Raw genomic sequence first — 26,922 nt, 5'->3', positions numbered from 1 at the left:
CAACATCAGGAAGAGAAATGTCATGGTCTAGGATGTTGCCATACTGTATCTATCAGCACTGACAATATGAGTCCGGAGGTTGTTGATAGTTTCACATATCAAGGCTCCACAATCACTAGTTTATTAGTTTATTTATTTATTAGTCACAAGTAAGGCTTACATTAACACTGCAATGAAGTTACTGTGAAATTCCCCTAATCGCCAAATTCCAGCACCTGTTTGGGTCAATGCACTCAACCAGCACGTCTTTCAGACTGGGAAGAGACTGGAGCACCCGGAGGAAACCCATGCAGACATAGGGAGAAATGCAAACTCTGCGCAGACAGCGACTCAAACTGGGAATCGAACACATGCCCCTGGTGCTGTGAAGCAGCAGTGCTAACCACAATGCCACTGAGCCACCCAGTAAAGATGCACCTTCACAGACTTCATGACTGTAGGTTGCCCTCAAAATGTCTCTGCCAAGGAGCCTTTCTCACCCTGGGATGATTACACGCTGAGTCTTGATTGGTCACCTAGGCCAGGTGATCCTTACTCTGCCCTTAAAGAGACAATCACCACACTAACAATCTGTCACTTGAGACTGAAATTAAGATACACATTGTGAAATTTGTAGCTGTTATGCCCAAGCTGAGTAAGAGAGTTTGTGCTAACAGCAACCTGACTGAGAAAGCCTGTGTCCTCAATGTACTCCTCTACAGGGTGAGATCTGGACAGTGCGTGCAAGGCAGGAGAAAAGACTGAGTGGTTTCCACCTGCTCTATCTCAAACATCCCCTTAGCATCTCTTGGCTAAAAGGTTGCAGAGCGTGGTAATTCCATCAGCATACTCTCATTGCTAAACATGTGGTTTCTCACTGTTAAGCTAATGACATCTGTGCTGGCTCAGCCACGTCCATTGAATGGGTAAGGGCTGTATACCCAAAAACCTTCTGTACGGTGAATTGGGCAATGGGACATCCTTAGCTCTGCTACTAGAACACTTGCAAACAAGATATGAAGATGGAGGACACTGACAAGTGGGAGACAATCAATAATGGCCGTAATTTCTGGAGGTTGGCTGTTTGGAAGGGCATTGGAACAGGTCCTGACTAAGGATAAGTCAGGACCTTGTGGGAAACTACTAAATTGGTGGAGAGCAAATTATGTCAGAATTAGGTAGGAGCTAGAGGGAGTTAATTGGGAGCAGATGATATTGGGCAAATCCACATTTGACATGTGGGAGTTTAAAGACTTACTGATCAGAATTCAGGACCAACATGTTCCAGTAAGGAGGAAGCACAAGGATGGTATGGTAAGGGACCCTTGGATAACGAGGGGGGTTGTGAATTTAGTTGAAAGGAAAAAGGAAGCTCTAGCAACCTGCGAAAGATAGAAATTGCAGAAGAGAAAATGATGACAAATCTGATAAAAGGTATCAGAAATATTGAGAAAGTAATTGTTTCTTGCGTGAAGCAATAATCTATACACATCCTGCAAGTGTGGTTACTGCTGGTAAAAGCATCCATTCTCGCTGTTGTGTCATTTCGACAAGCTGCAGGAAGCCCAGTGATCAGAGTTATTGAAAGCTAAATATGTGGTTTCAAATTGACAAAAGGCAGTGGGTGGCTGTTTAGTAATGATATAAAGCACTGAGCCACAAGATTTGCCCATTACAGAGTGAATGATTCTGTCTGGGGACCGGCGGCGCTCTTGAATTGATGAACATCACTTTGGTTTTAAATCTAACTTTACCAAAAAGTTTTCCTTGATTGATTTTTTTTGCACCCAAAGAGCCCCAAAAATGGGGGACAATTATGTTTATCCTTCAATTTTTGTTGTGGATGGACAGACAGACACAGTCCCTTTTGCAACCTCGACTAAACGGAAAAAATTGACTTTTGCACACAAGTTCCTTCTGATGCTGGTGTTATTGGCTCTGATTGGAGATGGATTTGGAGCATTTTATCTGTGGAAACTGCGATCTGATGTTCAGGAATTCAGTTCCATGTTTTTAGCCACCAAGGTAAACCATATACAATTTATCCTTCTCTTATACAAAATTAGGTTGTTGAAGATACATGTAGATAACTGCAATCCGCATACAAAAAGAAAATTTGGAATGTCAGTAACTATTTTGTTACCGTACACTTTTGAGCCTAGTACTATATAATAAATCGGTTGGACTTACACCTGGTGTTGTCAGACTTCTTACTGTGTTTACCCCAGTCCAACGTTGGCATCTCCACATCATGACTTTTGAGCCTATCAGCTAATTGATACCTCTGTGACAACGTATAACAGACTGTATTAATAAAATGCTAGACACTTTCAATTCTGCACAAAATCCTTCAGGGCTGGAAATGACTAGGGTACATTCAGGAAGAATTTTTTTTAAATTAATTTGTGGTACATGGGCGTTGTTGGCTGGCCAACATTTATTGCCCATCCCTCGTTGCCTGAAAGCAGTGAGAGTCAATCACATTGCTGTGGCTCTGGAGTCACATGTAGGCCAGATCAGGTAAGGACAGCAGATTTCCTTCCCTAAAGAACATTAGTGAATCAGATGGGGCTTTTCCGACAATCCACAATGGTTTCCTGATCATAAGTAGATTCTTAATTCCAGATATTTTTTATTGACTTCAAATTCTACAATCTGCCGCAATGGGATTTGAATCCGGGTCCCCATAACATTAGCTGAGTTTCTGGACCCATTGATTCCCACATTCCATGAATGAAAAGAAATATGGAATCATAGAGTCCACATTGAATGTTTAATTGTGATAACACCCCCTCCTGAAGCAATACCACTAGGCCATCACCTCTCCTTGAATGTACATCATTTCAATTGTTGAACAGGTCAAGTATATGTCAGCAAAAATAAATCTAACCCAGGAGTTTAATCAATTAAAGTCAATTAAGCTCTCAGGGTTGCTGTGTTCACCACAAGTCACTAACAAACTCTCCATGAATGAATGAACTGAATTAATAGTCACATTGCTGATAGTCATATTGTTCAAATGAAGGTGATTCTCTGATGTTGAAGACCGCCAGAGTTTATTAATCACCTCAACTCTCACAAGGTTTACTAGTGGGAATCTGCTTTGTTGCCAATGTGTGGCTTGTGTGCTGTAACCACAGAATGTATACACAGGCTACTGAGCAGGTTGGGCCCATTGCTTCAGGAGGGTGGGTTATCACGATTAAACATTCAATGTGGACTATACTGTATAGTCCAGTATTTCCTTTCATTCACGGAATGTGCAATCAATGGATGAACCAGTATTTATTGACATTCCTAATTACCCTTGACCTGATTAGCTTGCTAGGCCATTTCAGAGGCAACCACATCTTGAGTTACATGTAGGCCAGGTCAGCAAAGAATAGCAATTTCCTCCCTTAAAGGACATTAGTGAACCATATGAGTTTTTATGACAATCAGCAATGGTTTCATGGCCATTAGAATTCCAGGTTTTTTGACGGAATTTAAATTTCAGCATCTGCCATGGTGGGATTTGAATCCAGTTCCCAGAGCATCACCCTGGGTCTCTGGATTACTAGTCCAGTGACAATCCACTATGCCATCACCTCCCCATGAGGCAGAATGGAAGGAAATCGTAGAGATGAACAAAAGCTATTTTTCAAATCTTGTTCCTCATAATCAGTTTGAAAACAGCATTGGACAGACCTGACAGTGACAGTGACTATACTCGGAAAGTTAAAGTTATAGAGATGGATCAGATATCTGCAAGAATTTAATTTACATTATAGAATGTTTTGGGATATTTATCTTGTCAATATTTAATAAATAAAGGGGTAAAGATAATCAAATTAAACCACATTAATTTGCAAAAAGGCAGAGTTGGAAAGAGCTGCTATTGTACTTAGTAGAATGTTTGATTGCATAAAATAGCGATACAGCGTGTGATCAGGAGGAAGGTAATGGCGTTGTAGAGTACATTAACTTTGTGATTATGAGAGAGAGTGATAGATTATAATGTTCATTCAATCAGAGATCTGGGGTTATAACAAAGTTTGAGTTGTGACAAAAATTGTGAATTATATAAAAGATTTTGCATAAAAGTTATTTTCAAAATAGCAAAGCATTAAAACTGCAATCTCTTGTTGTTCAATGAATTAGATATAATAATTTTACTGTAAATATGTATGCAAATTACTGTCAGCATATTAACTTATGTTCATCTTTTGTAAAAATCACAGTAGATTAAGACTGAAACAAGATCTGATATGTTGCTCTATTATTTATTAATATTGGGAGCGACTCAGGCGAGGCAGAGGTATTCCTGTAGCAACAAATAATTACCACAAAAATCATGCTATTCAGTTTCTTAGACATGTTAACAAAAACTTACTGAGATAGCAGGACCAGTGAAGATACTCTTCAAGGCACACATAGGTATGATTTGCTTGTGAAACAATTTAAGAAGAGTAGGATAGGCCCAGAAAGGTAATGATAAGTACCTGGAATTTAAATTTTAAAGGAAAGCTAAAATGTTGGACCATTTTTGGAAAAGAGGTTTCAAGGTTGAATTTTTTCAAGATGTGAACTGAATTGGCAAACTGACCTTATGGTGAAGAAGTCCAAAACTCATAAATTAATTGAGAAGGAAGTTATAAGTAAGAAAATAAGTCAGGGCAAGTTTTTCACTGGATTTGTGAATAAACATGAGAAATGCATTGAGTGAGCATTAGAGATAACAGAAAGGAACAATGTAAAAATCGTATGCCATGTATGTGTTACTGTGTGATACAGGCAACTAATCTGCACGCCAGACCCCACAAACAGCAATTAAATAAATTTTGGTGGTGTCATTTACCTGAGATGACAGTTGGGGCTTGGTTTAAAATCTCATTCAAAGGCATTCCAAGTGCCTCCCTCTGTACGGCACTTTAGCATGAGCATAAATATTCTCAGGCCTCCAGAGTAGGGCTTGGACCCACAATATTGAACTCAGATATGAGAGAGCTATCACTGAGTCATGGTTGGTGCCATGAACAGAATGAATAGGGAAAGTTTATTTTTGCTGTATTAAGAATTAGTGATTCATTTAAAATTATCACTAAGAAAGTGAGTAGAAAGATGATCATAATTAAAATAGACAGAATTTTACAAGGAGTGAACACCGAAACTTGAAAAGTAAAATTAGATAAATATCTTAAACAGAACAATGTACAGAGTTATGGGGGAGACAGCATGGTGTTAGGATTAGTATTGGATTGTTTTAGTGAAGAGGTCGCACATAACCAATAGCCAAATGACATAATTTTGTGTGATAACTTTCTATCATTCTAGTCTAGAATTGGGTCAATACCACTGGCGGATTAACCTAATTCTGGGAACATTATAGAAACAAGGTGATGATGTTTCAAGCACTTCACACAATGTAACCTGCCCTCTATGTCTCCTTCCATTTTATATATTTTTGTTTTTATCTATTTTATTGTCAGATATTTATTGTTTGACTGAACATCTATGGTTAATCTAAAAGCCACAGAGACATGTAAGTGTGGTGAAAACAAGTCTTACTCTGAATTTAGACTCCATTTCCTGCTATTCTGCTTTGTCATCAAGTGAAATAAACACTGGATGGAATTATGTGTCAAGCAGCACCAAATCCAGCAAACATATTAATTAAAACAAGAACGATATTAAGATGGCATGTTGTGTGACAGTGTGGTGTCACGGTGAAGGAACGCTCTGAGAAGAATCTCATTCCATCTACTTGCACTACATTTAAGCTTCTGGGGTTAAATATGGTTTTGCTAAACCAGTTCACTATCTAATCCTTCCTGAACCAAATGTTAACATTAAACATTAAACTTGTTTTACTTTTGAGCTTCTGGGGATTCCCTTGAATGTTTGCATAAGATGTGCACGTTATTGATGTTTTTCTCTTTTAATCCACAGGTGCTTCGGTCCACCTTGTTATCCAACAAGGGGCATACACGCGGTGGGTTGTGTGAGGGCTGCTCTTGGATGTTTCGAGAGTAGCCTAGTGCTTCACATCGTTAGTGTACGCTTAAACTGGACCAGCTGATGGGCAACACGACAGCTCAGTGAATATCACTGTTTGCTATGCAGATACATGGATTTGGGCCAGTGTCTGTGGGAGTTTGCGCATTCTCCCCGTGCTTGCGTGGGTTTCCTCCCACACCCCAAAGATGTGCTTTTAGGCTGATTGGTGTAACAAATTGTCCCTAAATTAGTCTCCCCTCAATCTGGTCTCCAATGTGGAGTGCCATAAGCATAGACAAGGGTCATGGGTGGAAGAGGGAACTCACAATGTTGAAATGGTGGCATGGGCTCGTTGGGCTGAAGGGTCTGTTTCCCATGCTGTGTTGTTCTTTGTTCTTTGTTTTGTTGAATTCAGCTGCAATGAAGCTTTCAATGCTTTAATAGAAAAGTCATACTAACTGCCAGAGGCAGTCAGTCGGATAGGTAATGTAAACTATTAAAAACAAAAAATACTGGAAATATTCAGCCCCTAAAAGAGAAACATAATTTAACATTTCAGCTGATAGGTCTTAGTGCAAATGAAATTACTGACTGTAGGAATGGAACACATCAGTGAATCTGATCAAGGTTTCCATAAAACTACAATGCACTGCTTTGGCAATCCAGCCAGGACCTCTGGGTGAGTAACTTCCATTATACTGATATTGTTGCACATTCTGACTGTTTTTCCCTTATATTATTTCAGAACACTTCACTTATTGTTGGAAGTCTCCAAGGTGAGTGAAGCTACCATTAAATTAAAACAAATTTACAAGTGCAGTAATATATTCCTACAAGATGTATGCATTCAGTAGAATTGTATATTGCATGATTGTTATCTAGGAATATGTGTGATTTGCTGAAATAGTTAAGTAACCTTTTACCCTGAGATTTGAATTTGTGTCCAGTCCAGCTTGATAGATTTAAGGTGATAGTGTGAGGGTCCAACACTGAATTGGAACAGTATAAATGCAGTGAAGATCCACAACACTCGGTTTGTCTCAAAATATTCAGAAAGACCACAGGGATGGCCGGTGTAGAATATAGAAAAAAATCATGCATCTTCTTGTCTGATCTTATTAAAAGCAGTTACATTGTTAAATTAATGTTACTGATATTTACCCAGTGCTATATCAGATTTGGGCTGATTGAAGGACAGTTTTAGGAGGAGCTTTATTCTATAACTAATCCACACTGCAAGTGTTTGATGGTGAAATTTGAAAGGGTTAGTGTTGACATTGCAAGGGTTATTGCTGATAATTGTACTGGTGACATTGGCAGAATTTGAAGCAGGTACCAGGAAGGATTGATCATGTTTAGAAGAGTTTGATATCAACACTGGACAAAGTCAGGCAGCAGAAATCAGTGTGAATGTTAGCAATTGATGATGTTGTTGGGTTGTCGACAATAGAAAAGCCTGGAGCTCATTCTTGGATTTTTCGATCATTAATTTTAAATCTGAGGTGATAGATTCTTGTTAACCAAAGGTATTAAACGATATGAGATAAAGGTGGGTGTATTGAGTTTCGTTGCAAGTTTTAACATGCTTGCCTTCATCGGCCGGGGTATTGAGTTTAAAAATTGGCAAGTCATGTTGCGGCTTCATAGAACCTTAGTTAGGCTGCACTTGGAATATAGTGATCAATTCTGGTCGCCACACTACCAGTGTGGAGAGGGTCAGAAAAGATTTACCAGGATGTTGCCTGATGTGGAGGGCATTAGCTATAAGGAGAGGTTGGAGAAACTTGGTTTGTTCTCACTGGAGTGACGGTGTTTGAGGGGCAACCTGATAGAAATCTACAAGACTATGAGGGGCATGGACAGAGTGGATAGTCAGAAGCTTTTTCCCAGGGTGTAATTGACTCTTAAATTACTAGAGGGCATAGGTTTACGGTACGAGGGGCAAGGTTTAAAGGAGATGGATAGGATAGACGTGGAAAGACTCTTCCCGCTCAAAAAAGACAGTAGGACTAGGGGGCACAGCCTAAAGATAAAAGGGGGGCGGTTTAGAACGGAGTTGAGGAGGAACTTCTTCACTCAAAGGGTGGTGAATCTCTGGAATTCTATGCCAGTTGAAGTGGTGGAGGCTGCCTCGCTAAATATTTTTAAGACGCGGGTTGATGGGTTTTTGATAAGAGAGGGGATTAAGGGTTATGGGGAGAGGGCGGGAAAGTGGAACTGAGCCACGACAGATCAGCCATGATCTTATTAAATGGCGGGGCAGGCTCGAAGGGCTAGATGGCCTACTCCTGCTCCTATTTCTTATGTTCTTATGAGTCCAAAGATGCGCAGGTAGGTTGATTGGCCATGCTAAAATTGCCTCTTAGTGTCCTGAGACGCGTAGGTTAGAGGGATTAGCGGGTAAATATGTAGGGATATGGGGGTAGGGCCTGGGTGGGATTGTGGTTGGTGCAGACTCGATGGGCCAAATGGCCTCTTTGTGCACTGTAGGGATTCTATGGAGACATACAAGGCAAGTTTTTTACACAGAGGGTAGTGGATGCCTGGAACTCAGTGCTGGGGGAGGTAGTGGAAGGAGATACGATAGTGAGTTTTAAAGGGCAACTGGACAAATATGTGAATAGGATGGGAATGGAGGGATATGGTCCCTGGAAGGGTAGGGTATTTTGGTTCAGTTGGGCAGCATGATCGGTGCAGGCTTGGAGGGCCAAAGGGCCTGCTCCTGTGCTGTAATTTTCTTTGTTCTGTTCTTTGTTCTGTAGTACTGCGTTGATCACTATCCTGCATGTTCCATTTAAGTTTCATAGTCCCAACATACTTGAAAACCTAAATCAAATGGTCCATATCAAAGGCTCATATAGCACCCTTAGTTTTACAATATACTTCAACATAAAATGCTATTTACTTTCCCAATGGCATTATCTTATGCTGCTTTTGAACATTTAATGCAATATCAGTGATTGTATGATCAACTGAAACCCCCAGGTCCCTCTCTTGATGTCTAACCTTCAACAGGAACCCTGCATAGTACACACATATGGGGTTTTCCCTTTTCAACGACATGATACTGCACTTACCAATATCAAAAGACTTCAGACATTCTCATCCCCAGGCCCTTAACGTAATTAAATTGATTTGCAATCAAATTATTTGTCTAAATATTCCAACCCCTGTGCCCGATTTTGTGCTATCAGCAGATTTATAAATAGCTGCATAACCAACCTCATGTAAATTATTTATCCTGATGATAAATGGCATGGGGCCACAGTGGTTTGCATTGCTGTTTCAAAGTGCCAGGTTCAATTCCGGCCTTGGGTGACGATCTATGTGGAGTTTGCACGTTCCCCTTGTGTCTGCAAAGGTTTCCTCTGGGTGCTCCAGTTTCTTCCCACAGTCCAAAGAGTGCAGGTTAGGTGAATTGGCTATGCTAAATTGCCCCTTAGTGTGCAAAAGTGTGAAGGTTGGGGGATAGGGCAGTGAGTGGGCCTGGGTAAGATGCTGTGGTGGTGAGTTGATGCAGATTTAATCAGCCTTCTGCACTGTAGGGATTCTATAGACAACTATGGATGATATTGGAATAGTGTAGGTTAGATAGGCTTTAGATTGGTTTCACAGGTCGGTGCAACTTCAAGGGCTGAAGGGCCTGTACTATGCTGTAATGTTCTATGTTCTAACAATATGCCCAACATACGACTCTGACTAGTCCATGCACATCTACTCCCATAGATGATGAGCAATAGCGTAACTGAATCCTTCCCACCGCCTCTCTAAATTATGTTAGTCTTTCCTGTAGATACTTAAAGTGAGGGGCTGTGCTGGGGTCACCGGATTTGGGTGCACTGCCCCTCAAGGCAGGTGCAGGACTGTCAGGAACAGAGAAAGGCTGCATGATAGGCCCTCTTTGGTACTCTGGGATTTTGTCCCAACTGTAAAACAAATTCAATGAAACAAAAAATAGTCCTTTGGCCCTCACACACCATGCCCCAGCCATTACAATTCATGCCACTTTGGGCCCCACACCCACCCCCCCATGGCCCCTCAGACCCTTTATGCCAACCATGATTCTCTATCCATCCTCATGGCTCTTTATAGTCCCAATGCCAAATTAGTGCCAACTCATCCCAACCCAGTCATCACTATTTTCCCATACTCTCTCTCTATGCCAACTCATCCAGTATCCACCAAGAGATTAAATAAAACAAAGTTCTAAGTGTCAATTGATGATTTCATTATTTAAAAAATATTTCCATTGATACGTATATTTAAATTCCTTCAAGTATTTAATGCCTTATGAAAAACAACTATTTAAATTCACAGCCCAACATCAAAGAATTTATAGCCACTTGGAGCAGTCAATAAAATTGTGAACCTTCAGGCCCTCCCACTGTAATAATGCTGTATTGTGGAATAAATCAAGCAGCACTAATCCTATAATGATAACCTTCAAGTTTATGTCAACAGACAGCTAGTGACATTGCAAGTAGTTGCAATGTCACTAGCAAGCTGTTTTCTTTTCATTTAGAAAGCAGGAGATTTAATTGCCTTGTCAATTTGACAGTTCCAATTCAATTTTAACAATCTCAAAGGGTACCTTATCTCTCTGAAAGGGGACACTGTTATATATCCAGAAGAGTACAGTACCTCTCCAAATGACTCCAACAGTTTTTTGTCTAAAGCCCAGGAGTTATGTTTTTTACATCCCTTTAATGAAAATTGTATTTGCTTCAGTGTAGCTACACTTTTACATGTGCAGCTGTCTCCATGAATTATGGATGTTTAAACTACAACCTACTCCATTTCTCCACCTTGGTGAAAATGGTGGGTGCTGGGTTTGATTGCGGGATTTGTGGAATCAGGGTTCTGGTGCTATTTTATCCAAGTCAAAGATCCCTTCCATTTCCATAAGAATTCAGGACACTCATCTCAGTGTTGTTCACTTAACCAATTTATCTTCTTCCTCTTCTATTTTTACCCTCAGTGTCTCCTTAAGTTGTTGCCAGAAGAAGGTTCTCAGGTCTTTGTTTCCAATGTCCATACTTGGCTATCTTTTTCTCTCTCTGCCTCTGTACTTAGTAACGCTTTGATTCTTGAACTTCTACTCTTGATTCAACTCATTCATTTATCTTTCCATCCATCCAGCTGATTCTGAACATTCTCTTTCATTTGCACATTTCAAAAGTTGTTATCTTTACCCTCTGTCTTCAGTGTCCAACTCTTGCATCTGTAGAGTGCAACATTTCATTCTAGTGACTGTACTAGGCATTTTTTCAGCTGCACACAGATGCTTTCGGACTCCAAACGTTACTTACGTTTCTGCTCAAGGTTCTTGCTGTAGCTAAATTTAACATGGATTTCACTGTTGGACGTAATGGCATGGTAGCACAGTGGTTAGCACTGCTGATTCGCAGCTCCAGGGACCTGGGTTTGATTCCCAGCTTGGGTCACTGTCTGTGTGGAGTTTGTACATTCTCCTCGTGTCTGTGTGGGCTTTCTCCGGGTGCTCCGGTTTCCTCTCACAGTCCAAAGATGTGCAGGTTAAGTTGATTGGCTGTGCTAAAATTGCCCCTTAGTGTTCTGAGATGCGTAGGTTAGAGGGATTACTGGGTAAAAGATATAGGGCCTGGGTGGGATTGTGGTCGGTGTAGACTCGATGGGCCGAATGGCCTCTTTCTGTACTGCAGGATTTCTATGATCCTCTAGCAGCACTGTGGATCTTCCAAAGTTCTCTCAATTTGGGAACAGTTCCTATACATTCTAAAACTGCATATTTCACTCACCTGTTTAAGCAAAATGAGAGAGAGAAAAACCAGGGAATTATAGAATGGCAGAGACAATGGGAAAGTACTCTAATTGGTAAGATTTGATGACAGATCAAATATCAACCTGTTGATCCTCCCAACAAAGATATACATTGGGGCCTCAACTGTTCACTGTATTTATTGATGACTTAGATTTTAGATAATGGGAAAGAAAACCACATATCCAAATTTGCTGATGTTACAAAGATAAATGCCATTGTAAGCAGTATACATGGAAGAATAAAATTACAAAGGGATACCGATAGATTGGATGAATCAGCAACACTATTGGCAAATGGATTTCAGTGTAAACAAATTTGAGATAAAAGGATAGAATAACGTACTTTCTAGGCAGTGAAATACTTACATGAAGTGCAGTCACTGTTGGAAATGCAGCACCAAACTCCATAAACTACAATGTGCTAATGGTCAAATAAGCTATCTTATGTGCTGTTGATTCAGGGACATATATTGGCCAGGACATTGGAGACTTTCTAGCATTTTTTGAAATAATGCCATTGTCCTTTTACATCAACCTGAAAGGACAGGGTCTCTGTTTAGCATCTCATCTGAAATACAGCGCCTCCTACTGCAGGGAAATGATTTTTTGTGCCAAAATCCTGGTGTGGAGCCTGAATCAACTGACTCAAAGGGCTACCAACTCAGTTACAGCTGACCAAAGCTAGAAACAGTGAAGGCTGAAAGGGACTTGAAGGTCAAAATGTCAAGAACAGTTACAGATGATAATCAATAACGTTCAAGAAATGCTTCTTTTAAAACTTAGAGGACTAGAATGTGAAGGATAGAGAAATCCTGCTTCAGCTATCTCAACCCCTGTCTAGATCAGACCTAAAATATTGTGAGCAGTTCTAAGCACCACATCAGCGGAAGGATATATTACCCCTGTAAGAAGTGATGTGGAGATTTCCTACAATGATACCTGAGCCCCAAGGCTTTAATTAGGAGGAATGATTGCACAAGCTAACATTGTATCGTTCCAATTTAGAAGGTTAGGGAATGATCTAATCAAAATTTACAATATATTAATGTAAGAACATAGGACTTAGGAGCAGAAGTAGGACATTCAGCCCCTCGAGCCTATTCTTCCATTGAAGATTATGGCTAATCTGATTGTGGGCTCAACTCCACTTCTCTCTCTGCTCCTGATAACCCTTGACTTCCTTGCCTATGAGAAAAACTATGTAACATTGCCTTGAATAAATTCAATGAACCAACCTCCAATGCTCTTTGAAAAAGAGAATTTCGCACAGAGAAAAAAAATCTTCTCTCTGTCTTAAATGGGAGATCCCTTATTTTTAAACAGTGTCCCCTAGTTCTAGTCTCCCTGTGATAGGAAACATCTTCTCCGTGAAGTTCCTCTCAGTTTTCTAAACTCCAATGGGTGTAGGACCACCCTGTTCAACCTTTCTTCATAAGGTAATCTTAATTTTAGAAAAGAGTCAAGTGAACCTTCTTTGAACTGCTTTAGTGCAATTGTATCCTTTTTCATATTAGGTGACCAAAACTGTAACTAGTACTCTTAGTGCAATCTCACCAAGGCACAGTATAGCTCCAGTGAAACATCTCTACTTATGTATTCAAATCACTTTGCAATAAATGCCAACAGACCATTTGTCTCCCTAATTAATTGCTGTTCCTGCATTTTGTGACTCATGTTCCAGGCTTCCCAGATCCCTCTATATCTGAAAGTTTTACAATCTCTGTCCATTTAAATAATATTCAGTTTTTCTATTATTCCTGCCAAAGTGACCAAGTTCAAATATTCCCACATTATACTTCATCTGCCAAATTTTTGTCCACTCACTTAACTTGTCCATATCGTTTTGTAGTCTTTTTATCCTCATTTGACAACTTACTTTCCTACCTACCTTGTTGTCTACGATAAATGTTAGCTACCATACGTTTTGTCCCTTCATCAAAGTCATGGATATGATAGGCAACCTATGGCTCGGAGGCCACAAGCGGCCCATCTGTCTTCTGAGTGCAGCCCTCAAGACATTTTTTGACTGTTGCCCACATGAATGTGGAGGATTGTCATATTCTGCTGATTTCCATCTGCAGTTTTTTCCTACCGGTATGATTGAAGTGATACGCGTGTAACTCAAGGCCAAGCGAAATGAGGTGTGTGCTAATTGCTCACAGCATTGCCTGTGAGAGCCGTGTGCTCTCTCTGTGTCCAAAGCGTAAATATTTATTTTGTTTTACCATTTTTTACCATTTGAGATTGATGCTAGTTCTACTAATATATAAATGATTAAGTATTCTTTATAACTCCTTATAGAAACATAAAAACTAGCAGCAGGAGTAGGCTATTTGATCCTTAGAGCCTACTCTCCCATTCATTATGATCACGGCTGATTATCTAACTCAACAGCCTGTTCCTGCTCTCCTGCGTGTTGTATTAAATGTATTTAGAAACTTTTTTGCCCTTTTGCCCTTTATGTATTTGTAGAAGCTCTTTGGATTCTCCTTTGCCTTATCTGCCAAAACAATTTCATGTCCCCTTTTTGCCCTCCTGATTTCTCTCTTAACTCTAATCCTACACCCCCTATACTCTTCAAGAGATTCACGATCCCAGCTGCCTATGCATGTCGTGTGCCTCTTTTTTCTTCTTGACCAAGACCTCAATATCCCGAGTCATCCAGGGTTCCCTACTTCTGCCAGCTTGCTCTTCACTCTAAGAGGAATGTGTTTATCCTGAACCCTAGTTAACACATTATTGAAAGCATGCCACTTTCCAGATGTCCCTTTTCCTTCCCACAGACTCTCCCAATTAACTTTTGAAAGTTCCTGCCTGCTACCATCAAAATTGGCCTTGCCCCAATTTGGGACAGACCTACCATTCTCTGTAGCTTTCTTAGAACTAATGGAATTATGGTCACAGGTCCCATAGTGATCCCTCACTAACACTTCTGTCACCTGCCCTTCCTTATTTCCCAAGAGGAGGTCAAGTTTTGCCCCTCTCTAGTCGGGCCATCCACATACTGAATGAAAAATTCCTCCTGAATACACTCAACAAATTTCTCTCCATCCAATCCTCTAATACTATGGCTGTCCCAGTCAATGTTGGGAAAATTAAATTCTCTGACTATTACCACCATATTTTTCTTTAATCTTATTCATGGGGCCAAGGTTAGTGAACATGCCCGATTTCAATCTTGCAGCCCATCGCAATGAAAGAAGGCCACTGATGTGGCCCATTCATTAGCCAAGGTTGCCCATCACTGTTGTAAATAGTTGAGACCCTAGCACTGATCCCTGTGACATTTTACTCATTACAGCTTGCCAACCTGAAAAATACCTATTTATCCCTGGTCTCTGCTTTTCATTAGCTAACCAGTCCTTTGTCCATGCCAGTAGGCTGCCCCCTAACCAGAAGCTTTTATTTTGTGCAGTAACATTTGATATATCACCTTGTCAAAACCTTTGGAAATCCAAGCACACATCTACAGGTTCCCCTTTATCCCTCTTACTTGTTACTTCCTCTAATAAATTAGTTAAACATGATTTATCTTTCACAAAACCATGTCAACTTTGCATGATCCCATTCTGATTATCTAAGTATCCTGTCATAACCTCCTTAATAATAGATTCTAGCAATTTCCCTAGGTCAAATGTTAAGCTAACTGGTCTATAGAACATAGAACATTATAGTGCAGTACAGGCCCTTCGGCCCTCTGTTGCGCCAACCAGTGGAACGAATCTAATGACCCTCTAACCTAAACTATTCCAATGTTATCCATATGCCTATCCACTGACCATTTGAACGCCCTTAAAGTTGGCGAGTCCACAACTGCTGCAGGCAGAGCATTCCACACCCTTACTACCCTCTGAGTAAAGAACCTACCTCTGACATCCGTCCTATAATTACCACCCCTCAGTTTCCTGCTTTGTGTCCCTTCTTGAATAAAGGTGCTTCATTTGCTATTTATCAACTTGCCAGGACTCTTTAAGAATCCAAGGAATTTTAAAATTATAAACAATGCCTATCTTTACAGCCATTTCTTTTAAGACCTAAGAAAGCAGGCCATCAGATCCTGGAAATTTGTCAGCCTTTATGTTTAATAGTTTTCCCAGCACATTTTCCCCAGTGATGGTGATTGTTTTAAGTTTTTCACCTTTTGATTATCAAATATCTTTGGGAAGTTTTCTAAATCTTCTATAGTGATATCAGACACAAAATACTCAAAAGTATAACTACTCAAAAACCTACCATTTCCTTGTTTTCTGTTGTTAATTCCCAGACTGACTCTCTAGAGGACCAACATTCACTTCAGTTACTCTTTTCCTTTCTACTTATTTGTAGAAACTCCAATTACCTGTTTTCATATTTCTAGTTACCTTTCTCTCATACTTTAATCTCTTCTGTTTTCTTTAGTCATTCTTTGATAATTCTTAAAATCTATTTGATTTCTAGGTGTGCCTTGAATCTGCACAGAATTGCACGGTGTTTTTTTCCAGTTGATACTATATTTAATTTCTTCATTCCTTATACTATTGGGTTAAATCTTTGCTGAGAGTTATTAAATGCCTCTTTAAAAGTCTGTTGCTGCATCCCTACTATCTTACCTTTTAATCTAGTTTCCCAGTTCAAATTAGCTAAATCTACCTTCATATCCTTATAATTACCTTCACTTAGATTTAAAACACTAGTCTTAGACCTACATTTCTCACCTTCAAATGGAGGCAAGCTTCTATCCTGTTATGATCACTGTTGTCTAGAGCCTCCTTTATTGTGAGGTTCTTGACTAATTCTGTCTCATTACTAGAATGACCTGCTCCTTGGTTGGCATTATAATGTCCTGCTCTAAAAAACTGTTCTGAATATACTCTATGAACTTATTTTGCAGGCTACCTTTGCCAATCTGATGCACCTAATCTACTTGTAGATTAAAGTCACTCATGAGTATCTTTCAGTACCTTTCTTTCACACCTAATTTATTATTCCTGTATACTCTGTACTACAGTTAGGGGGACTATAAACTGCTCCCACAAGAGACCTCTTATCTTTTCTATATTTTATCTCTATCCAAATTGATTCTACATCTTGACCCCCAGCCATCAGTTTCTCAGCAGTGGAGGGTGTGAGCAAAGGGTAAATCCGTTGATAGCGGTGGGACCACCAGTCAATAGCAGGCCACACCTGCCACCACAAAACATACCTTGGGAACTGTGGAAAATCTAAAAATTAGAGCCAGACCTTTCAGGAGACAAATTAAGAAAAAACACTTCTACGCACAAAGAGTTTTGGTACTATCTTCCAGAAACGACAATTGATGGTAAGTGAATCGTTAATGTTAAAAATGAGATTGGTTAACAAAAAAATCTATTAAACATATCAAAAGGTTTGGGACAAAGGCAAATATAAAATTAAATATCACGTCAGCCATGATCTCATTCAATTGTAGAACAGGTTCAAGGACCTAAATGGCCTATTGCTGTTCTAATGTTCATTTGAAAAAGGAGTAATTATGCTCACTGTTAGATGGTGAAAGATAGAAGGAGACTCGAGTGGAGCTTAAATGCTGGTGTGTACTATTTGGGAAGAATGGTATGTCTGTCCTGTACATTTTATGGCATTATATGTCCCTGCTTTGGCCAGGTCACCCCACAGCCAATGTAATGAATGTCGGTTCTGGGTCTTCTTCTCTACACTCCTTTCCACTTAGCACTTTTCTTTAGCTCCTTAATTCAAAGTAATACTCTTATTCCAGCCCTACGTTAAAGCTCAGTCTTCCCTGTCAACTGAAATCAGTACTCATGAATGTATTATTCTTAGCCCTCTTTAAGATGACACACTTCACATTCACCTCCATTTTATTTTACATTTCTTCCCTTCATGGATATGCTCTCCCCGCACTGCTTTCCTCTATTGTTATAGAACATAGAACACTACAGCACAAACAGGCCCTTCGGCCCACAAGTCGCACCGATCACATCTATACCTATCAAGCCATAGAACTATCTGTAACTTCCAATGCCATTAGATCCCACATACTCATCCAGAAGTCTTTTAAAAGACCCCAGCAAGATTGCCTCTACCACCACCGACGGCAGCCGATTCCACTCACTCACCACCCTCTGAGTGAAAAACTTTCCCCTAACATCTCCTCTGTACTTGCTTCCCAGCGCCTTAAACCTGTGTCCTCTCGTAGCGACCATTTCAGCCCTGGGAAATAGCCTCCGAGAATCCACCCCATCTATACCTCTCAACATCTTATAAACCTCTATCAGGTCGCCTCTCAAACATCGTCTCTCCAGGGAGAAGAGACCGAGCTCCCTCAACCTATCTTCATAAGGCGACCTATCTTCATAAGGGATTGGTTTAGGTTAGAGGGTCATTGCTTTTTAACTGGTCAGTGCAACATCGTGGGCCGAAGGGCCTGTTCTGCGCTGTAATGTTCTATGTTCTATGCCACCCAATCCAGGTAACATCCTTGTAAATCTTACTTCTGTTGTGGGCAAGGTTTTAGAAAAAATTATTAGGGATAGGATTTATAGTTATTTGGAGTGTAATGAATTGATTAGAAATAGTCAGCATGGTTTTGTAGCGGGTAGGTCGTGCCTTACTAACCTTATTGAGTTTTTTGAGAAGGTGACCAAAGAGGTGGATGGGGGCAAGGCAGTTGACGTGGTATATATGGATTTTAGTAAGGCGTTCGATAAGGTTCACCATGGTAGGCTTCTGCAGAAAATGCAGATGTATGGGATTGTGGGTAATCTAGGAAGTTGGATCAGGAATTGGCTATCAGATAGGAGACAGAGGGTGGTGGTTGATGGTAAATATTCATCATGGAGTTCAGTTACGAGTGGTGTGCCTCAGGGATCTGTTTTGGGGCCACTGTTGTTTGTAATTTTTATTAATGATCTGGATGAGGGTATAGTTGGGTGGATTAGTAAATTTGCTGATGACACCAAAGTTGGAGGTGTGGTAGATTGTGAGGAAGGGTGTCATAGTCTGCAGGGAGACTTAGATAGGTTGCAGAGCTGGGCCGAGAGGTGGCGGATGGAATTTAATGCGGAGAAGTGTGAGGTAATTCACTTTGGTAGGAGCAACAGATGTGTCGAGTATAGGGCTAACGGGAGGACTTTGAATAGTGTGGATGAACAGAGGGATCTAGGTGTATGTGTACATAGATCCCTGAAAGTTGGGAATCAAGTAGATAAGGTTGTTAAGAAGGCGTACGGTGTCTTGGCGTTTATTGGTAGGGGGATTGAATTTAGGAGTCGCAGCGTCATGTTGCAACTGTACACTACTCTAGTGCAGCCGCACTTGGAGTACTGTGTGCAGTTCTGGTCCCCGTATTACAAGAAGGATGTGGAGGCTTTGGAGAGGGTGCAGAGGAGGTTTACTAGGATGTTGCCTGGTATGGTGGGGAGGTCCTATGAGGAGAGACTGAGGGATTTAGGGTTGTTTTCGTTGGAAAGAAGGCGGCTAAGAGGGGATCTTATTGAAACATATAAGATGATTAGAGGTTTAGATAGGGTGGATAGTGATAGCCTTTTTCCTCGGATGGAGAAAGCTAGCACGAGGGGGCATGGCTTTAAATTAAGGGGGGGTAGCTACAGGACGGATGTCAGGGGTAGGTTCTTTACCCAGCGGGTGGTGAGGGATTGGAATGCCCTGCCTGCTGCAGTTGTAAATGCGTCTAGTTTGGGGGCGTTTAAGAGATCTCTGGATAGGTTTATGGACGAAAAGGGATTGGTATAGGCTAGTGGGTCATTGTTTTTGTAACTGGTCGGCGCAACATCGTGGGCCGAAGGGCCTGTTCTGCGCTGTAATGTTCTATGTTCTATCTCCTCTGCACCCTCTCAATAGCTTCCACATCCTTCCTGTAGTGAGGCGACCAGAACTGCGCACAGTACTCCAAGTGGGGTCTGACAAGGGTCCTATAAAGTTGCAGCATTACCTCCTGATTCCTAAACTCAATCCCTCAATTAACGAAGGCCAGTACACCAAACGCCTTCTTGACCACATCCTCGACCTGCGAGGCCGATTTAAGAGTCCTATGGACCCCAAGATCCTTCTGCTCCTCAACACTGCTAAGACTCCTACCCTTGATATTGTACTCCTGCATCCTGTTGGTCCTGCCAAAATGGACCACTACACATTTATCTGTGTTGAAGTCCATCTGCCACTTCTCTGCCCAGTCTTGCATCCTATCTATGACACGCTGCAACTTCTGACATCCCTCCAGACTATCCACAACACCACCAACCTTCGTATCATCGACAAACTTACTAACCCCCCCCTCCACTTCCTCATCTAGGTCATTTATGAAAATGACAAACAGCAAGGGTCCTAGAACTGATCCCTGAGGCACTCCACTGGTGACCGACCTCCATGCATCCACCCTTCTGCAGGCAAGCCAGTTCTGGATCCACAACGCCAAAGCCCCTTGGATCCCATGCCCTCTCACCTTCTCAAGAAGTCTTGCATGGGGGACCTTATCAAACACCTTGCTGAAGTCCATGTAAACCACGTCCACCGCTCCTCCTTCGTCAATGTGTTCAGTCACATTTTCAAAGAACTCAACTAGGCTCGTGAGGCATGACCTGCCCTTGACAAAGCCATGCTGACTATTTCTGATCATTCTAAACTTCTCTAAATGCTCATAAATCTTGTCCCTCAGAATCCTCTCCATCAACTTACCAACCACTGTGGTCAGACTCACCGGTCGGTAATTTCCCGGGCTATCCTTGTTCCCTTTCTTGTTCTTTTCATTTTGAACTGACAGACCTCACTATGCCTTGTTCACGCTGGCACTTTCCTTCCTCCGTGCCCCAATGTACTGTTCCCAACCTCTCTCCTCTTTTCCTTCAAACCACTGCTTTCAGTGACCTTCTGCTTCACTGACATCCAATGGCTCAAGTTCTGGATATTGCAATCAAACAATTTACACAGACACAATGGGCCAAATTACTTCCTTCTGTGCTGAAAACTGCTATTAGCTTTGCTTTCTTACCTTCACTGACCTTCATTTCTTCCCCATCATTGCCAATGCTTTCATCCTTTGTTTCTGTCATTTTCTGAACCTGAATGTAGCTGCTTTTGAAGGGATGCTGCATCTATCATTCATTTGGCTCTACGCCTTTTTCTAACTAATTATCAAATATGTATTATGGTGAACATGTTCAAACGTCATTTTATGCATAATATCTGTTTGTTATTTAGACAAGATCTTCCGCGATTCAACAAAGCCTGCAGCTCATGTTACTGGTAAGAATACACCTTGGCGAGTAATTAAATTCAGATTGTCATTCCATGTCACTGCAATAACCTCAAAGCATTAACTGTGATTTTATAAAGATGTCTTAAAACTTGTAAAGGTGCTTGTTACTGTTCTTGTTACTGGTAGTACAAGGGGGTTCAATATAGGGAGAAAGTGAGAATATGGAACTGAGATAGAGGATCAGCCGTGATCAAACTGAATTCAATAAATCTACAAGAAATTTAGGGGCAAGCCCAGGTAACCATGTAAGATTTTGGATTGTCACTGTGGCCCTGGAGGGATTGGGATTCATCTTCCAAAATCCTGTGGACTCTGGAGCAGTTCCTACAGATTGGAGGAATGCAAACATAACCCCACTGTTTAAAAAGGGAGGGAGAGAAAAAAGGGAGGATTACAGACCAGTTAGCCTGACATCAGTAATGGGGAGGATACTGGAGTCTATTATAAAAAAAAATAACAGAACATTTGGAAAACATTAACAGGATTGGACAAAGTTAGCATGGGTTTATATAAGCAAATAATGCATAACAAATCCATTGGAGTTTTTTGAGTATGTAATTGGTAGAATAGTTATGGGAGAACCAGTGGATATGGCATATTTGAACTTAGCCTTTTGATAAGGTCCTTCATAAGAGGTTAATGGGCAAAATTAAAGCATATGAGATAGGCATGGATCAAGAATTGGTTAACAAGGAAACAGAGAGTGGGAATAAATGGGTCTTCTTCTGAGTGCCAGTGCTGGGCCCCACCTGTTCACAATATATAAATGACCTGGATAAAGGAACCAAATGTAACATTTCCATGCTAACAACATATAACTGGGCAGAATTGTGAGTTGTGAGGAGAATGTAAGGAGGCATCAAGGTTATTTATACAAGTTGAGTGAATGGGCAAACACATGACAGGTGCAAACAACGTGGCTAAATGTGAAGTTATACACTGGTGTGAAAAACACAAAGGAAGAGTATTATTTAAATGGTGATACACTGGCAAGTGTGGATGTACAAAGGGATCTGGGTGTCCTTGTACACCAGTCAATGAAAGTTTAGAGGCATGTGCAGCAACTAATTAGGAAGGCCAATAGAATGTTGGCCTTCATTGTTAGAGGATTTGAGTTCAGAATTAGGATTGTCTTACTGTAATTATGCATGATCTTGGTGAGACCACACCTAAAATATTGCGAGCTGTTTTGGTCTCTCTACTGAAGAAAGGATATACTTGCATCAAGGTTCATTAACTGACTCTGGGGTTGGCAGGACTGTCTAATGTTTGACTGGGCCCACATTCAGTAGAGTTTAGAAAGGTGAGAGGAGATCAGATTGAAATGTAAAATTATAACAGGACTGGACAGATTAAATGAAAGGAGGATGTTTTCACTGGATGGGGAATCTGAAATCATGGGACACAGTCTTAGGATAAAGGGATGAACCATTTAAGACTGAGATAAGGAAAAACTTCCTCACTCAAAGAGCAGTGAACCTGTGGAATTCTCTACCACAGAGGCCAAGTCACTGAGTATATTCATGAAAGAGATAGATTTCTTTTAGGTTTTTATGGTATCAAAGCATATGGGGAGATAGAGGGTCAGCCATCATCATATTGAATGGCAGGTTCAAAAAGCCGAATGGCCTACTCTTGCACCTAGTTTAAACATTTCGATAAAAGATCACTCATACATCACAACGCTGAGAATCTGCTTTCCATTTATGTGATTCAATTCCCAAACTAAATGGTTACCTCTTAATGCCCTACAAAATCTTGGTTTTATGTAACTGCTACAAGGTTAGTTAGAAGTTGGGAAGGTTGTCCCATAGACGATTATATCCAGAGACATAGTCATTTTCACAGCTTTTAGTGTGTCAGACAAAAGTCTCCTGGCCCTCATTGATCCTGCTCCATGTGCAGCAGAGCTGGGAGCACACTCTGGTAGATGAAACACAAGTGTTAAGAACAATTTTTAGTCAGGAGTGCTGAGTGGATGACTTTTTTCAGCTACTTTGTCATACCCACCATCATAAATACCAGCTTCAGGTCATTTTAGTTGGCTCAATATTAAGAAGTAATTGAATGCGGTGGACAAAAGAAAGACTATGAACCCTGACAGCACATTGGATGTACTGCTCAAGGTCTGCGTACCACAACCCTAGCTAAGTTGTTCCAGTATAGCTATGATACTGGTATCTACCCAGAAATTTGAAAGATTAGCCAGATATGTCCTATCCTCATAGAACAGGTCAAATCTATCTCTGTCAATTACTGTCCTCTCTGCCATCTCCAATCAGCAATAAAGGGACTGAAGGAATTATCAATAGTGTTTCAACTAGACATCTATTCACCAATAATCTTCTCACTAGTGCTCAATTTGGGTTTCACTACTCAGTTCCAGATCTCATCCAGATATGAATGACATAGCTGAAGACCAAAGGAGAGATGTGAGAAACTTACCTTGACATACGGACGGTATTGATGGAGAAATGAACTGAGAAACTCTAGCACAAAATGCATTAGGGGTCAAGATGTAAACTATTCAATGGCTGGAGTCATACCTGATACAAAGTTGAATGGTTGTAATTGTGATGGTGATCTGCCTAAGGGCAGATTATTTCTCCACACCTCATGGTCATGGGCTTTCTCTTCAGTTACTCATAAGAGCCTCCCATTTCCAATTTTAATGAGCAATATGATTAGGGAAAAAGATACATGAGATGTCTTCATCCCATTGCCTTCTTTGTGTGCTTAAAGGAAATATAACTCCTACTTATCAAGAAGATGCTGCTGTGGTTGTTGGTGGTCATTCAGAGAAATATGGGTGATATGAAGGCAAAAGCATTTGAAGGGAAGATTAGAAAGAAAAAACTTTCATCAGTTAACTCAACAGCAGATTAGGAAATACTTACCCAGATTCACTTTGATTTATAAATAAGGTGAATCATTAAACTGAAATCATTATATTGATCCCTTCAATTGACCCCTAGCCACAACATTTTTTTGGAAAAGGTTCCAGATTTCTACTAGCCTTTTTTGTAAAGAAGTGCTTTCTGACATCAGCCCTGTACAACATCACTCTTATTTTAAGGTTATTCTCCCTTGTTCTGCACTCTCACCAAAGGAAATATTTTCTGTACCTATCCTGTAAAATCCTTTAATCAGCTTATACACCTCAGTTAAACCTCTAACCTTCCATATTCAATGGAATATAGGCTTAATGTAGATTAAAGAGGTTGGTTTTAAGCAGTGTTTCAAAAGAGATGAAAAGATTTGGAGAAAGGGTCCTGAAAAGTGGCTTAGTAGTGACAGGGTGAAGGAAGCGGAAGATACACAGGAGGCCACAGTAGGAGGAATGTAGAGTTCTCAAAGTATTGTAGGGTAGGAAGTGATTACAAAGATGGAAGAAGTGAGAGAATGAAACATCAGAATTAGATTTTTAAAATTGACCGTTTGCTGGACTAGGGAACTAATGTATATGAATTGAACTTGGTGCGAAATAAGTTACAGACAGCAAAAGTTTGGATGAGTCCAAGAGAGGCTGCAAGATGGAGGTGAATCAGGAGAATGATGGAGTAGTTGAAGCAATTAAAATTTGAATGGTCACCACAGATAATTTATAATGCTGAAAGGATAATGGAACTTGGCTGTTTGGAACAATATTTATAAATGTTCTTATTCTTTCAGGATGTAACTGCAGTGCCTCTGGGTATGACCGACTACAGTGGGAGCACAACAAAGGGTTTGCTTTCTTGCGTGGAATTGACTATAAGGAAGGAGCTTTGGTGATTAAAAAATCTGGACATTACTTCATTTACTCCAAGATCCTATTGGGAGAAATAAGTTGTGGTGATGAAAGAAACGGGTTTCTGAAGCAGACAGTTTTCAAAGAGGGAGCAGCATACCCAGGACCTATTGAATTAATGGCTGTTCGGAAATTCTTCTGCACAGGGGAGAAACCAGACCAATGGCTGGACAATAGCTACCTGGGGGCAATATTTGATTTCAATGAAGGGGATCAGGTGTTCATTAAAATAACAGAAAAAAAACTTCTGAGAATCTCCAATGATGCAGAAACATTCTTTGGTGCTTTTATGATTTAATATGTCTACCAGACTTTCTATTCATTTGTCTCATTCAGCAAACATGTACTCATTTTCTGCTTTGCGGATGTTAATATCTGAATGTGCCACTCAATAGTGATAAACTAAGTATGTATTTTTGCTTTTAACGTGGAAGCACTTACTCGGATTCCAACTTGGGTTGGAATCTTGTTGTAATGTTGAATGTGCCCATGTGCCTCATTTCCTACTGCCAGTAGCAGCACAAGATTCCAGCAACTGTGAAAACCTGCCAGTTGTATAATGCCCATTTAATATTAATTGTTTTTGTAAATCTTTATTTATTGCTGCTTCTCTGGTTCTTATTTTTGTATTGCAGATTACAATTCCCACAGCCCCAGAATGAGAAAATTGTTCAATTTACTGTTTTACAATTTGTATAACACCAATTGACAGCATTGAAGCCCTTACCTTTAAAGTTCATTCTGGGAATGTGAGTGTCCATCTTGAGTTGCCTTCAGAATAGTGAGCCAGCGAATTCCTGAATTGCTGTAGTCCATGTGGTGAAGGTGCTCTGCAGTCTTGTTAAGTTGGAAGTTCCATGATTTGACTCAGCGATGATGAAGAAATATTGATATATGTCCAAGTTGGGATGGTGTGTAATTTGGGAGATGGTGGTGTTCCCATGCACTTACTCCCCTTACTCTTCTATATGGTAGAGATCACAGATTTGGAAGATGCTGCCAAAAAAACTAGCTGCAGTGCATCTTGTAGATGGTACATGGTATAGTCATGATGTGCAGGTGATGAAGGGACTGCATGTTTAAAATGATGGATGGGGTACTTATCAAGCAGGTTGCTTTGTCTTGGCTAGTTTCGAGCTTCTTCAGTGTTGTTGGAGCTATATTAATCCAGGTAAGCGAAGAATATTCCATTCCACCCCTGCATTGTGCCTTGTAGGTGGTTAAAGGTATTGCAGAATCAGGAGATGAGTCACTCAATCAACTGCTCTAATAACAAACAAATTCATTTACTTTCATATGCTTTCTTGTAGGGCCTGTGTCAATCTATGCATACAAACTGCCCTCCATTTGTGCTACCCCACTGGGGTACAAAGACAAAATACTGTGGATGCTGAAATCTGAAATTAAAAACAGAAAATGCTAGAAATGCCAAGAAGGTCAGGCAGCATTTTTGGAGAGAGAAACCGAGTTTACGGAGGTCTGTGATTTTCCTCAGAACAGTTAGACTAGCTGAATGTTTCCAATATTTTTATTACTCCTCCTCCCTTTTACAAGTCCTGTTCCAGAAACTCTAAAAAAAATCTATACTATCCCTAAAGGACTCTCTACCTTAATCTGCCCACTCCCAATAAGACTGTCTACCTCATGTTACAATCCCAGCTAGTGTTTGAACTAGATGGGAAGATCCCAGAATAGATCAAAAGATCGTTAATTTAACTTTTTTTGTCAAATGTGGAGAAACAGTCAAAGGATTGCTAATTAGTCTTAACAACAAGAATAAAACCTTTTCTTAAACATGGAAACAAATGGATTATAATTTACTTCGTTAATTAATTTTAAAATACTTATGAAAAGGGACAAAACTGGTCCACATGTGCAAGTTCTAAATTGGGGCAAGGCGAATTTTGATGGAATTAGACAGGAGCTTGCAAGGGTTGATTGGAGTAGCTTGTTTGAGGGCAAAGGGGCCTCTGGCAAGTGGGAGGCATTTAAAAGTGAAATAGCTAGAGTTTAGGGTCTACATGTTCCTGTTAGGGTGGTCAGAGTAGGGAACCCTGGATGATGAAACACATTGCGGTTTAGGCCAGGAAAAAGGAGGCATGCCTCAGGTACAAGCAGCTGGAAT

The 26,922-nt window shown here is 40.5% G+C and overlaps 1 protein-coding gene across 1 annotated transcript; it reads left to right on the top strand.

The window, feature by feature from the left end:
• The first annotated feature begins 1,740 nt into the window (after positions 1-1,740).
• On the top strand, positions 1,741-25,403 carry LOC145361073 (tumor necrosis factor ligand superfamily member 14-like). Its single transcript, XM_080216643.1, has 4 exons — positions 1,741-2,004; positions 6,701-6,731; positions 20,950-20,994; positions 24,680-25,403. The coding sequence occupies exons 1-4, from the start codon at positions 1,783-1,785 to the stop codon at positions 25,093-25,095; spliced, it is 714 nt and encodes a 237-aa protein (XP_080072769.1). The 5' UTR covers positions 1,741-1,782; the 3' UTR covers positions 25,096-25,403.
• The last annotated feature ends 1,519 nt before the right edge of the window (positions 25,404-26,922 follow it).

This window comes from Carcharhinus amblyrhynchos, chromosome 33, assembly GCF_965287045.1.
Source record: "Carcharhinus amblyrhynchos chromosome 33, sCarAmb.v2.hapA, whole genome shotgun sequence".
Classification (NCBI taxonomy): Eukaryota; Metazoa; Chordata; class Chondrichthyes; order Carcharhiniformes; family Carcharhinidae; genus Carcharhinus; species Carcharhinus amblyrhynchos.
The sequence above is the reverse complement of the archived record's forward strand: the minus strand, read 5'-3'. Positions and strand labels throughout refer to the sequence as shown.